Source organism: Diadema antillarum, unplaced genomic scaffold (assembly GCF_040938485.1).
Source record: "Diadema antillarum isolate AM-2024a unplaced genomic scaffold, OU_Dant_1.0 seq00001069_RagTag, whole genome shotgun sequence".
NCBI classification, from domain to species: Eukaryota; Metazoa; Echinodermata; class Echinoidea; order Diadematoida; family Diadematidae; genus Diadema; species Diadema antillarum.
The window spans coordinates 1,335,003-1,348,745 of NW_027271894.1; the positions used below are offsets into that span (position 1 = coordinate 1,335,003).

The window sequence follows — 13,743 nt, forward strand, 5'->3', positions numbered from 1 at the left end:
CACCTCTCTCTCTCTCTCTCTCTCTCTCTCTCTCTCTCTATATATATATATATATATATATATATATAAATTATATATATATATATATATGTATATATAAATATACATATATATTGCGTGTAGTGATTTTACATCTTTGCAGATGACGAAATCATGAAATTGAAAACTGATAAAATTACCTGTTGCAGATCCAACGTATAGGCGAATGTTTTTTTTTATTTATTTACATTAGGCATACTCAATTCAGGATGAATAAAAAGAGGCATCTTCATACCCTCAAAACTGGGTTGTTCAGCAAATGGACTCCTATTCATGCTGATCTTAATACCTGAAAATACTAGTCTGATGCAACGTAAGAATGAGATTGTTAACAGATATACCCAATATCAAACACACATGCACCCAAGTTAAGAATAGAAAGGTTATATAGAGCACAAACAGACAATGGATTTGGAAACTGAATAGTAAACAAAATATTCTCAGAAAATGAACTCCAAAAACAAACAGCAATTTAACTTGTGCTCGATATAACTTGCTGGAAAAACAAACAAACAAACAAAACACACACACACACACAACTATTCCATCGTTACATGGTGGAGATAATCAAGCAAGAACATGTTTGAGGCTTTCTCTCCTAACGTATGAAGAAGTTTGAGGGTACCTTTTCTTATGTGATGACGAATGGCAACTAAAATGGTAATTAACAGCACTGTGATAGTCACGATGATAGACGCCACGCTGACGAGGAAAGGTGTCCAATCCTTCACCAACGGTTTTTGGGACACAGGTGCAGTTGCCTCGACCGTTATACTTTCAGGAGTTCCTGTAAAGCCCGAAATATTTGTTAGTTTATTCATTGCTTCCCTTCTTAATCAGTTCATTCAAAAATGCCACAGACGGAAGAAAGGATGAAGAATAAAAGAATGGAAGCACATAACGCACGAAATTGTTAAACTTGCTTTTGTGTACATATATTGAACGTCAAACATACACACACAAAAAAACCGTGTTCTTAAGTAATGATGTGTACACATCAGACTCTGCCTGTAGCGCTTGGTATTGCCTCATTTTTTGATGTGATAAAAACATCAACAATCATAGGTGCAAGCTAAAGATGTATTAGTGAAAGTAGTGCAAAAGGCATTACAGAAGTATAATAATGACATAACAATGCCCTGATCTTCTTATAGTGTTCGTTATCGGCTATGTATACATGTACTCTCAAATTTGAATACTATTAAACAATGAATTATGACATCAACTCTGCAAGTGTAAAGGGTAATCTTTCACAACGTAAGAGATAATTGGACGGCAAAAATCTGTTTTCCAGTTCTTTTTTTTTTCAGAGTTGAAAAAAACAAACAAACAAACGTGGATTCAGTCATAGCGCTTGTCTACTTTGTCTGCTGATAATCAAGATATCTTGATATTACCGCATCATATAGACCTCTAACTGACTGGAAAGAGATGTATAAAATACATGTCATGTACACTGGTGGATGCATATATAGGGGTTCAGAACTTGCATTTGAGGGGTTTTTTTTTGTATGCGTAGACTAATCTATCCTTATGATTCAACGGATCAATTGAAAGGAAAATCCACGTTCAATAACTTCAGTAATTAAAAACATACCTCTTCATACACTATTGTGTTTGTGCAACGGATGTGTCGTATTGATTTTACCTTGGTGGTAATGTTCAATGAACGCGGTTATTTGACTCGACCCGTTCACCGCACTACCCGCTGCCAGGCAAGTGAGTTTGTCTCCGACCTCATATTTGGAAACCTGGAAAAATGAAAGATTGCCCAAAGATTCCCCTTTTGAAGTTATAACTTTGTACCAAGTTAAGATGTTTTTGGTCATAGTACATGAAATGGACATGAACTATCCCTTGGGCCGACTTCTTCTCTCTCCTTTTTTTTTAATTTATACGTTTCGATTCGAGGGGCAGGGGTAGGAATTAAAAAAACGCACAAGAATGGTGCAAGGCCATATATATATATATATATATATATATATATATATATTTATGTGACCGTGCATCACAAAAAGTCGCACCGCTTGATTTTACGTGAGGTCAACCGACTCAATCTTGAGATTTTCATATTTTCTTGAAGAGCTATCCTTCTACTTCATTATCATTTAATTTGGGAGCAACATGAATGGGAAAGTGTAATTTCAGCAGTTTTCCTACAACCCTTTTTGGGGGGAGAAGAAAATGATCAGGAATGTCTTAGAGTCCCCTTTTCATATCTTGAAATCCTTTAGACACTCTTCACTTTCAAGTCTAATAACTTTTGAAAGGATAACTCTACTGATTTGAAAGTTGGCAGTAATCATGGACAAAGTGTGTTAATAGAACCTGCTCGATTTTAGCTTAATCTGATAATCCCCTCATTGCTGTTGCTCCGGTGGTTGGTAAAGGTTAAGCGCTTGAATAGACTCTATACTTCAGAGCCTCTTTTCTCACTTTACTCTTTTCGAAAGTGTGTGCTTTCTTTCTAGTATTTAGGTAGATTAGGGGGGTCCATTTCAATTGAGTTATAAATCATTTAAAGCTTAGAGTCTGCTCTTTAAGAATCTGCCCTCAACTGAAAATCCACATCTGGTGACTTTTTGTTGGTTTTGTGACGCAGGGTCATATATATATGTATGTATGTATATATATATATATATATATATATATATATATATATATATGTATATATATGTATATAGTGCGAGAAGAAGAGCATTCATGGACGTAGCTAGATAGCAACGTGTGTGCTTATTGCCGAGCTTTCGGTCTCGTTAGGACCTTCATCAGGGCTGTAATGATACAAAAATGACTCACTCGTATGGCTACACTCGTAACAATATAAATCTAACTAGCGTGAGGCTATAGTATGTACATTATATAATATATATGATAGTATTATGTATAATATATATATATATATATATATATATATATAAATATTATATATATATCATATATGTATGTATATTATATATATATATATATATATATATGTATATATATATTATTTATATATATATCGTAATTGCTCCGCGTATTGGCAGTACTAGAAATAGCAATAATAATGTCACAATAGAGGAATGCATTAAATGCCAATTGCCTTGATTTTATTCAAAATCCAAATTTTCGGGGGCTTCCCCCTTCGTCAGGGATGATAATTTGCACTGTCATCCCTGACGAAGGGGGAAGCCCCCGAAAATTCGGATTTTGAATAAGATCAAGGCAACTGGCATTTAATGTATTCCTCTATTGTGACATTATTATTGCTATTATATATACATATATATATATATATATATATATATATATATATATATATATATCATGGCTCGACACTAACTTTTTTGTTTGGTGGCCCAATGGGGCCACCAAGATCCTAAATTTCAAATTTTTGGTGGCCCAAGAGAAAAATCTGGTGTCCCGAAAAAACAACAATAAAAAACATTAAAAGTCTTTTTTTTTAATGAGTCAAATATTTAAGATTTATGATAGTAAGAATTAGAAGTTGGACATATCCACTCATAAATAAACTTCAACAAACTTGCAACACTCACTCTCAGGCATTCATTCAGTCCTTTTCATCCATCCTTTGAACAAATTTAACTGCTAATTTCCGGCGCAAAAAGTTATGAATTTATTGACATACTTTTCAAAAAATTTTGGTGGCCCGAGGCGGGCCACCAAATTTGCCCTTTTTTTTGAAATTTGGTGGCCCGACTTTCATTTTTGGTGGCCCCGGGCCACCGGGCCACTGTTAGTGTCGAGCCCTGTATATATATATATATATATATATATATATACATAATAGTATACGAATAATTTATGAGTTGTGAGTGCATAGGGCACGAATATAGCACGAGGCGCGAGATAAGCCACTGGTCTATTCAACAAGGCGCGTAGCGCCGCGTTGAATAGACCAGTGGCGAATCTCGCGCCGAGTGCGGTATTACGTGCCCCAATGCACGAACAAAATTATAAATTATTCGTTTTATACAACACCTTGTCCACAATCACAGTACTGAATTAGTGACCGCCAACTCAGGAAGGCCCAAAAATGAATGTAACAATTAGGCCGAGAATTGTAAACCACCCTGTGTACTGCTTTCAAACACTCGTCATGATTCGACCACACAGTCACGGGAATCACAAACTCCGCAGGGTCTAGCGTTATACCCATTCTACGCTAACGTTAGATCGAGTTTAAAAATAGGCCTGACTGTTAGGCCGATCTGAGATGTCGGTAGATCTAGTAGTAGGTGTAGACTTTGTCTATTTCCGAAAATGATTTTGTATATAAACACAGAAAAATAATCAAATTACGGTTTCTCAACTTGAAATGAAGTCTTGATTTTGGGATCACTGTGGTCCACGTAGCAGATCAGAGTCAAAAGTAAAAACACCGCAGTAGGTATAAAGGCCGCAATACATGCAACTAGCTAGGTAAAGTAGCTGCGCGTACATCCACTGTATAACGTTGCACTCGCCGCGCCTGCCTGGTCGACTGTGAGACTTACCGGCAGCGCAGCAGCGCAGCCGGTCAGCACGTACAATGTAGTTTGCTGGCGCTTTGCTGCTGTGAGCCACAGAACTCTGTGAGCGGCCATGCATTAGTAGCCCCCCGCGAAGCCGTGCTATAGTACCTTCGAGCCGTACAATAGGCCCCTGCCAGGGGCCTATTGTATGGCTGTCACTCTCAATGAGTTTGATAGGTATTTTCTATTGAATGTCATGTGACATGTTCTTGGCCAATCACAATTCGACATCATTCTGAGGTGTTGTATAATATATAACATACTTATGATACAGGCCGGCAGTGCATGACAAAAGTTATAATGCACGCAAAATATAACGATTGCAAACGATAATCCACTATCGGTATGACAATCGGTTTTTGCTCCCTCACTTTGACAACTGAGTACATGAATCCCGCATCTAATTTATACGCGATTGCGCAACAACCGCGATATGCTTTGCTGGATATTATCGTTATTTCCGATTATAAAATGGGTTCAAGAATGTAGCCAATAGGAAGCGCTGAAATGAGACACACCTCCTTCCTTTACTTCAGTACAATTGCACTGCCTGTAATCCTATGGTAGATTGCCGATCGTCTGTGCGCGCGGCGGCTCCTTTGATGAATTGCATGCATACGCGCTGTCAATCCTGTAAACAACTTCTACTAGTTCGGGCTGCCGGCCGGCCGGCCTGTCTTCCCTTGTGCATAACATGTGTGGCGTACGTACGTATACTCTACTATACGTACACTTTGTACAGTACAGTAGACCAAGCGTTATGGAACCGGACGCGTACATGGAGTCACTTTGAAGAGCAAATCCAACGATTTAGCAGGTTAATTCTCACGCCGTTTTCAGAGTATGTTGTCTAGTAGGCCTTTATGAGGAGTCTATATCAAGTCTTTAAGGTAAAGGGTGCATATTCTATGTAAAATAAGTAAGTTTTCATGCGGGAACTTAAGTGTCCGGAAACCCAACCCCCCATTATACTTATACTGTATGTGCGGGACTTCCGCGAGTGCGACGTGCGTGAATGTTTGGGACGAACATCTTCGGACGTCTTGACCCGCAAAGGTACGTGAAAAACGCTGAAAAATGATGTTAGTTTTCGAATTTTCGACCCATTTTATAAAACAAATGATGCACAGGATTATTTCGTGGCGTTAGTGGAGGCGTGGTGCACTCGAGGGTATTTACAATTGTGAAACATGCACGAGGCGAAGCCGAGTGCATGTTGCACTATATTGTAAATACCCGAGAGTGCACCACGCCTACACTAACACACTCTATCCTGTGCATCATTTGTATACTCTCGCTGGCCATGCCAGCAACTAGCTGTGTGGGACTAGACTCTCAGCGGTAGATCTAAACATGGAAGCTGAAAACAACAGGTTCGCCTATCTTACAGAGACTGATCTATAGAAATAAACACCACCTTAGACTAGACGATAAGGACGCAAAGAAAACAAAGGATGTCATCAAACACGCCCTACGAATTTTTGACTCCTACTGTTCTAAAAAAGGAATCAGTCCGACGGATATTGAAAACAAGTCAACCCAAGATATGTGCCGCTTTCTCTGTACATTTTACGCGGAAGTGCGTCGGGAAATGGGCAGCGTATTACATATTGTATACGCAGGTATGGTATTACCGGACAGCATGGTAATTCCGGACACACACATTTTTGCGTACTAATGACATTCAGGACGCGCGAGACTTCGTAGATTAGCCTCACAGAAAGTTGTGTGGACCGAAATTGCAAAAAAAAACAACAAAAAAAAACAAAAAAAAACACGCGACATAGAAATGTAAAAATGCGAAGAAATTTACATTTTACCTCAGATTTATGGTTGAGTGACCCGCACCTCATCATAGTTAATATTTGTGACCCTGCACCTCAAAACAAACAAAAAGTCGCCAGAATTAAAAGTACTGAACCAAATTTAATGATTTTGATGTCATTGTCTTCTGCGGAAGATCCTCTTTCTAATGATGTCATAAAATATATCACACTTAGAACGCAAGGTATTGAAAATCCACCGTTCCGCTTTTTGGGGGCACCCGGTATAGTCCTAGTCCTGGACCCATTGCAGTAAGTAGGGCGTCTAATTGTTAGATTCACTAGACCTACGTGTTAACTAGCTCTATCGCTCGTAGATCTAACGTTAGTCCCATTAAACCTATTGTTACTTGCTCTAGCTAAATTAGGATCTTCAGGATTTTGTCTACACAGGTTGAAAGAAACTGGTAAGTGATCAAGGCTTTCGTATTTTTTTTTCCCATTTATCTGCCTTGGGTATGTGTACTATTTTACATTTAACACATACCTATTGCATGACTTCTTATTGCACTATAACAAGTACCAAGCACCTCCAAATTCTGAATTTTTGCCCTCAGGCAGTTATATTCAATTCGGCCTGCGGCCTCTTCGAATATAACTGACCTTCGGGGCAAATTTAGAATCTGTCGGTGCTTATAGGGCTCACACGGGTACCCGGTAAATAATTCCCCATAGAGACGTGTGTTAAAATTCAAACTTCAAAAAATTCTGTAAAATAGCTGGGAGAAATGAGGTGTTTCATCTTCACTAACCTGAATGAGTGAGATATACCCTTTCATCCATCAAATTTTCAGGGTGGGTTCTTCTGCTCTAATTCTGTCCAAGGGTCCGCAAAGCCAGACTACGAGTTCTTGTCACTCAAAAAATCACCTATTTTCCGTACACGTACCCAATGAAATATACTCCCCTCAAATTCCATCAGAGTAGCTTTCATCTTCCAACCAAAATGCAGTTTCTAGAAGAATTCATACTCAATGTCTACAGCTATTCAGTTTTTTTGCCAAACTGCATCATTGATTTTTAATTAATTTTTTTCTTCATGTATTTTGGTATCTTTGGTACGAATTTGTGAAGGGGTCTGGGACAGTCCACTTTCTTTACAGGTGTGAGCCCTATAGTGGAGGTCATATTTCTTATTTGACTTTTTAACATCATAAATGTGTTTTTGGTGATATTTGCCCCTACATCATATGAGAAATTACACAATCAAGTGTTATAAAGCTTCTCAAAGGGGACACTTTTGAAAATCATGGCCTTTGGGGTTTTTTTTAAATAAATTCTTGCAGTGTTGATCAGTTCTTCAAAAGATGAATACATAGATGCAGGCAGTTATCCTTGATTATAAGGGTGTCATCATCACCTTATTGCCTACAAAGTACTTGAAGAGACTTTGTTTTGTCAAACAGACTAACTTTATGTATTTTGAGCAGTTTCAGTGGTAGCCAAAACAAAGAAATACATTAAAATAACACAGTCATTCCAAGTTGTGTGATACTGCTGACTGCTATGTACTAAGATCTAGTACCTGGTACCACAAGAACATAATAAGAAAACAAATTGTAGCAAGGCAGAGTTGGGGGGGGGTAGGGGGGTAGAGGAGAGAGGTAGAGGGGGGGGGGTATGGAGGAGAAGGGGGAGGGAGGAAGAGATCTGACACAATACAAGACCAAGTACATACACCAGCAGAGCTTGTATGGGATGTATACTACCCATAGACTTGTATGTATTGCGTGCATTCTCTATAGTGGAGGTCATATTTCTTATTTGACTTTTTAACATCATAAATGTGTTTTTGGTGATATTTGCCCCTACATCATATGAGAAATTACACATTCAAGGGTTATAAAGCTTCTCAAAGGGGACACTTTTGAAAATCATGGCCTTTGGGGGTTTTTTGAATAAATTCTTGCAGTGTTGATCAGTTCTTCATAAGATGAATACATAGATGCAGGCAGTTATCCTTGATTATGGGGGTGTTATCATCACCTTATTGCCTACAAAGTACTTGAAGAGACTTTGTTTTGTCAAACAGACTAACTTTATGTATTTTGAGCTGTTTCAGTGGTAGCCAAAACAAAGAAACACATTAAAATAACATAGTAGTAATTCAAAGATGTGTGATACTGCTGACTGCTATGTACTAAGATCTAGTACCTGTACCACAAGAACATAATAAGAAAACAAATTGTAGCAAGGCAGAGTTTGGGGGGGGGGAGTAGAGGAGAGGGGGGGGGGGGGTATGGAGGAGAAGGGGAAGGGAGGGAGGAAGAGATCTGACACAATACAAGACCAACATACACCAGCAGAGCTTGTATGGGATGAATACTTCCCATAGACTTGATGCATTGCGTGCATTCTCTATAGTGGAGGTCATATTTCTTATTTGACTGTTTAACATCACAAATGTGTTTTTGGTGATATTTGCCCCTACATCATATTAGAAATTACACATTCAAGTGTTATACAGCTTCTTAAAGGGGACACTTGAAAATCATGGCCTTTGGGGTTTTTTTTTTATAAATTCTATAATAGGGCTCACACGGGTAAATAATACCCCATAGAGACGTGTGTTAAAATTCAAACTTCAAAAAAATCTGTAAAAATAGCTGGGAGAAATGAGGTGTTTCATCTTCACTAACCTGAATAAGTGAGATATACCCTTTCATCCATCAAATTTCCAGGGTGGGTTCTTTTGCTCTAATTCTGTCAAAGGGTCCGCAAAGCCAGACTACGAGTTCTTGTCACTCAAAAAATCACCCATTTTCCGTACACGTACCCAATGAAATATAGTCCCCTCAAATTCCATCAGAGAAGCTTTCATCTTCCAACCAAAATTCAGTTTCTACAGGAAATCATACTCAATGTCTACAGCTATTCAGTTTTATTTGCCAAACTACATCATTGATTTTTAATTAATTTTTTTTCTTCATTTATTTTGGTATCTTTGGTACGACTTTGTGAAGGGGTCTGAGACAGTCCATTTTATTTACAGGTGTGAGCCCTATAATGTTATAGTGCATTCAGCCTCATTCACTATAAACATAATATATATATATATATATATATATATATATATATATAATGCATGTTCAGTAACAAACTATTTATTTCGTTCACTACTTGCAACAGTCACAAAATTTATCGACAACTATAGATAATGAATAATACTGAATATCTTTGTCTGTATAGGACAGGGAGATTGGACCAATCTTGCTCCATTGTAAAACAGCATTAAAGCAAACTATAAAAAATGGAGTAAAAGTGGTTGTGGTTACTTTCATATCAAGCGGGTTATACATTTTTTTTTTACAATCAATTAATTCACGATAATGATAGGCCACTTGTAATTTGACGTTTGAACATGGACGCCGAGAATGCACCCAAAAACATTACAGCTGTGAAAACTACAAATTAAAGGTCAATGGGCAATATCGAAGCTGCTATTCTAAATCTTTGCAAATGAAAATACAAATGGTTTGACAGTTTAATCCCTGCTCTGAGTATTTCGGGGAGAATATTCTTCCCAGTTTCGAAATCGGGTCTTGACTGTTTTGTTCACTCCCCCCCCCCCCCCTTTCTGAGAAGGGATTCTGAAAACAGATTCGGACAAACTATAAGTACCGGAAAGCCTGAGATGTGATTCAGGGTATCATATGATTATTCATAAATTACACTAGACACTCCTTGAGACAAGTTTATTTTCATAAATATGTATTTAAAGATTTAGTGAGACAAAAGGCAAATATTCATAAATTTGCGTAAGCCTGGTTGAGGACTTCTCACCTTTATGGAAAGAGACACATTCCACAGACCCCCTTCTACTTGTTTCTCCTCCGTCAAGTTCGTGCCGCCCTCGGTGATGTTCCATGAGAGGCGAACTGCGGGGCGAACCATGTTTACTCGACATATAATAGCAAATGTTTCGGAATCCTCAATCGACTCAGCTACCGTGTAGATGCACACTCCCTCCCGTGTTGGTGTGCAGTAGTCAACAGTCGGGTGCAGTGGTTGGGCAAGAGCTGGTGGAAAAGTGGTAATATGAATTGATATCAGTTTCGGGAGTGGATCAGTAATCAAGAAGAAGTCATCAAGTCGGATTTTCAATCATAATGTGACAGTGCAGCACAAAGCCAACAAAAAGTCGCACCCATTGATCTTTTTAAATGAGGACACCAAAAAAGGTGAAACAGGGCAACCAGGTCAATCTTGAGTTGTTCACATTTTCTGAAAGAGCTGTTCTCTACAACTATAAGGTTCATGTAAGAATTAGCTTAATATTAGCTCCTGGGAATCTACGCCCTTCATGCAATTATGTACAGTCTCCGTAGTTCTCATGTAATATTAGTCGACAATATATTCACACATTCGATCTTTTGTCTTTTGTTATGTTTACGGTTTATTTGTGAAAGGTGGATTTACATGTACCATAAATGATACTCCTGCAAACCAGTCATGGAACACGCCACAAGTGTCAAAATTGACAAGAACATAATGTGCATGATGGCAACTGTCAGTTTAAGTTCCAAGGTGGGATCCTTGCAGCATGCTTTAACCATTTTAGGCGCCTATTACAGATTGCATCGGATACTGGAGAATGTTTTGATTTTTCTCTGACCTTTTTGTTGGTAATGAATTCTTAGTGATTGGTGCACAGATATCTTCGGAGACACTTTGCATGAAAAGCATCAAGTTTTCTTTCCTAAGATAACTTGAAACCTCACACTTAACAGGCCTGTTAGAGCGTGGATAGCACATCCTTTAATATTGCATATACTTTCAACGTTCTCGCTTGCTTTCTTTCTTTCTTTCTTGCCAAGGTATGTGAAGTTATCGACAACAGTTGATTCAGACCAAGTGATCCAGCATTGTCATTGATGGCATCAACCACCAGCTCTTGCAAGTCATTTGAGTTCGTCTATGCTTGTCGGTAGTCCAATCAATGCTATCAACGGTTGATTGGACCATTATTTCAGCCAGACCATAAGATTATGAGATATCTCCCGCAGGGATGGGCGATGAATGCTACCACACCCCTATAGTTACAGTCAACAGCAACACCATCTTTCCAGTCCATACACCCATGCACAGCTCCAGTTGTGGAGAATCAAGTGAACTAAACATACTAGTATCCCCTCCAGCTTTTTACATCTTACCAGTAATACTTGTCAGGTACTATATAGTTATCCTTCATTTTAACCTTCCTTACTTCAGCGAAACTATTATTTTGGTTGTGGTCTACTTAGAACTTCTTTGAAGTGCTCTGTTCACCGTTTTCATAGCTTTTTCTACCCATCGGAGAAAAACCTGCCATTTTTTCTTTTGTTTTGTTTGTTTGTTTGTTTGTTTGTTTTTGGCGCAGATCTTGTGGACTTCTTGCGGTAACTTTTGATATCATACACTCCTCATGTCTTTTAGCATTCAGCTGTTTCCTTTCTTGAATAAGTTTAAATATATGGTTCTTGATCAAATCCTTTATACATAGGCTATATATATACATATGCAAAATTAATTCAGGAAAAGCTAAAATGATGTTGCAGCGGTGATCTTTCGCAAAACATTATCCCAATTCACCTGTACGTCAATCTCATTATTATACCCCCGTCACACTTATTCGGAATCAGCACGAATCACGCAGAACCAGCCGGAATTAAAGATTTTCTAAATTCGCGGCACATTCGGGAGAAAAATTCAAATTCCAACAGTTTGGTAGGGAATGCTGCTCGAATACTTGGAATGCACTTCGAATCATTCTCGAATCATTCTTGCACATTCGGAATGAATTAGCTCTCGAATGCTGCTCGAATGTTCTTGGAACGCTGTAGGAATATTCAGAATACTGTTAGAATGCGGTCAAAATCTTTAGAAAGCACTTTGAATGTCGCACGAGCGCGGTTCGATTGCTGCCCGAAGTCTTATGGTCGGAAAGCGTCTCGCATGGAGTAAAAACTCATTTCGAATGCGGTCAGAACGTTCCATGAATGGCTACCAAATATACTTTGAATATTCACGAATTCAATCAGAATGCAGCCCGAAAAATTAGAATACACTTAGAATGTACTTAGAATGCAACACGAATATCCCGTGTGAGTGTCAAGAATGCCTCCGGAATGGTCTCCGATAGCGTATAAAATGGTGATTTTCACCAGTCTCAACTCGATCATCCTTGGAAAATATTGCTTTGCTATAGATTGCTGTCCTCCAGCAAGACCTCCTTGAAAGAGAGTGTCTAGGCCAGTACTCCCTGGGCAATTACCCAAGACCCTTCCCGTGCCCCTAACCCTATACGCCTAATCCTGAACCTAATCCTAACCCTAACCTGAACTCGAACTCGAAACCTAACCCAAACTCTTACCTTTACTCTAAACTTTTCACTAACCAGTATTTAACTTGGGGTAATTGTAGGAGCATTTGAGCATTTGAGATATTTTGGCAGAATTTGAGGTGGAACACCATTCCGATTCTCCCTCAAATGAGATCAGATTGTTTCAAATGCTGTTAGAATGCCGTAGGAATATTTAGAATGCAATCAGAGTCCAGTTAGAATATCCTTCGAATAAAAATCGATATTTCTCCACTTTGAATGCTCCTCGAATGTTTTAAGCATGGGTAAAGCATTCGGGCTGGCCACGATAATGGGCCCGAATGTTTGGAACGCACTCAGAATGTCGTCAGAATTTTTAGAATGCACTTCGAATATGAAGGAATGCAGGAAGAATTTTCATTCGAACGTCCGGCATTCCGGCTCATTCCGCCTCTGGTTTGACGGGGGTATAAAAGATCCAGCTGAGGCAAGCGGCTAGTTGTTATTTATAACTCTCTGCCCCCAAAAGGAACAATAATTATGATGTATATGATGTGCATAAAGGGCTGAAGGGTTGGTCCGTCGGGTATTCGAGCGTGGGTCTGCCTGAACCGCTATGACGTATCCATGCATGGCCGAGCGGTTTAAGGCCTTGGCGTTCCATGCCAAAGACCCGGTTTCGATTCCCGGCGGAGACCGATATTATCTTTCAACTCTTGCGTTTTTCCGAAAAGGAGGAACAGTATGAGGAATCAAAGCTACGCACCAATTTTTGCTTCCTTTCTCATATCTCACATATGCAAAATTAATTCAGGTGAAGTCAAAAAGCTGTTGTAGCGGTGATTTTTTTTTTCTTGCAAAACAATATCCCAATTCACCGGTACGCGGCTGGTTGTTTAAGTCATAACTCTCTGCCCCCCCCCCCCCAAAAAAAAAGGAACATGCGCATAAAGGATTGAAGGGTTGGTCCGTCGGGTATTCGAGCTTGGATCTGCCTGAACCCTATGACGTCTCCGTGGCCAAGCGGTTTAAGGCGTTGGTGTTCCATATGCCAAAGACCCGG

At 39.0% G+C, this 13,743-nt stretch overlaps 1 protein-coding gene across 1 annotated transcript in view; it reads right to left on the reverse strand.

Annotated features, from left to right (window-relative positions):
• Positions 1-13,743, reverse strand: part of LOC139743336 (uncharacterized) — a 70,376-nt gene that overhangs the window by 22,012 nt on the left and 34,621 nt on the right. The window contains exons 3-5 of the mRNA XM_071653827.1: positions 10,163-10,398; positions 1,688-1,790; positions 665-826 (exon numbers count right to left, since the gene is read on the reverse strand). Of these exons, the coding sequence (XP_071509928.1) occupies positions 665-826; positions 1,688-1,790; positions 10,163-10,398 (501 nt within the window). The remainder of the gene's footprint in view (positions 1-664; positions 827-1,687; positions 1,791-10,162; positions 10,399-13,743) is intronic.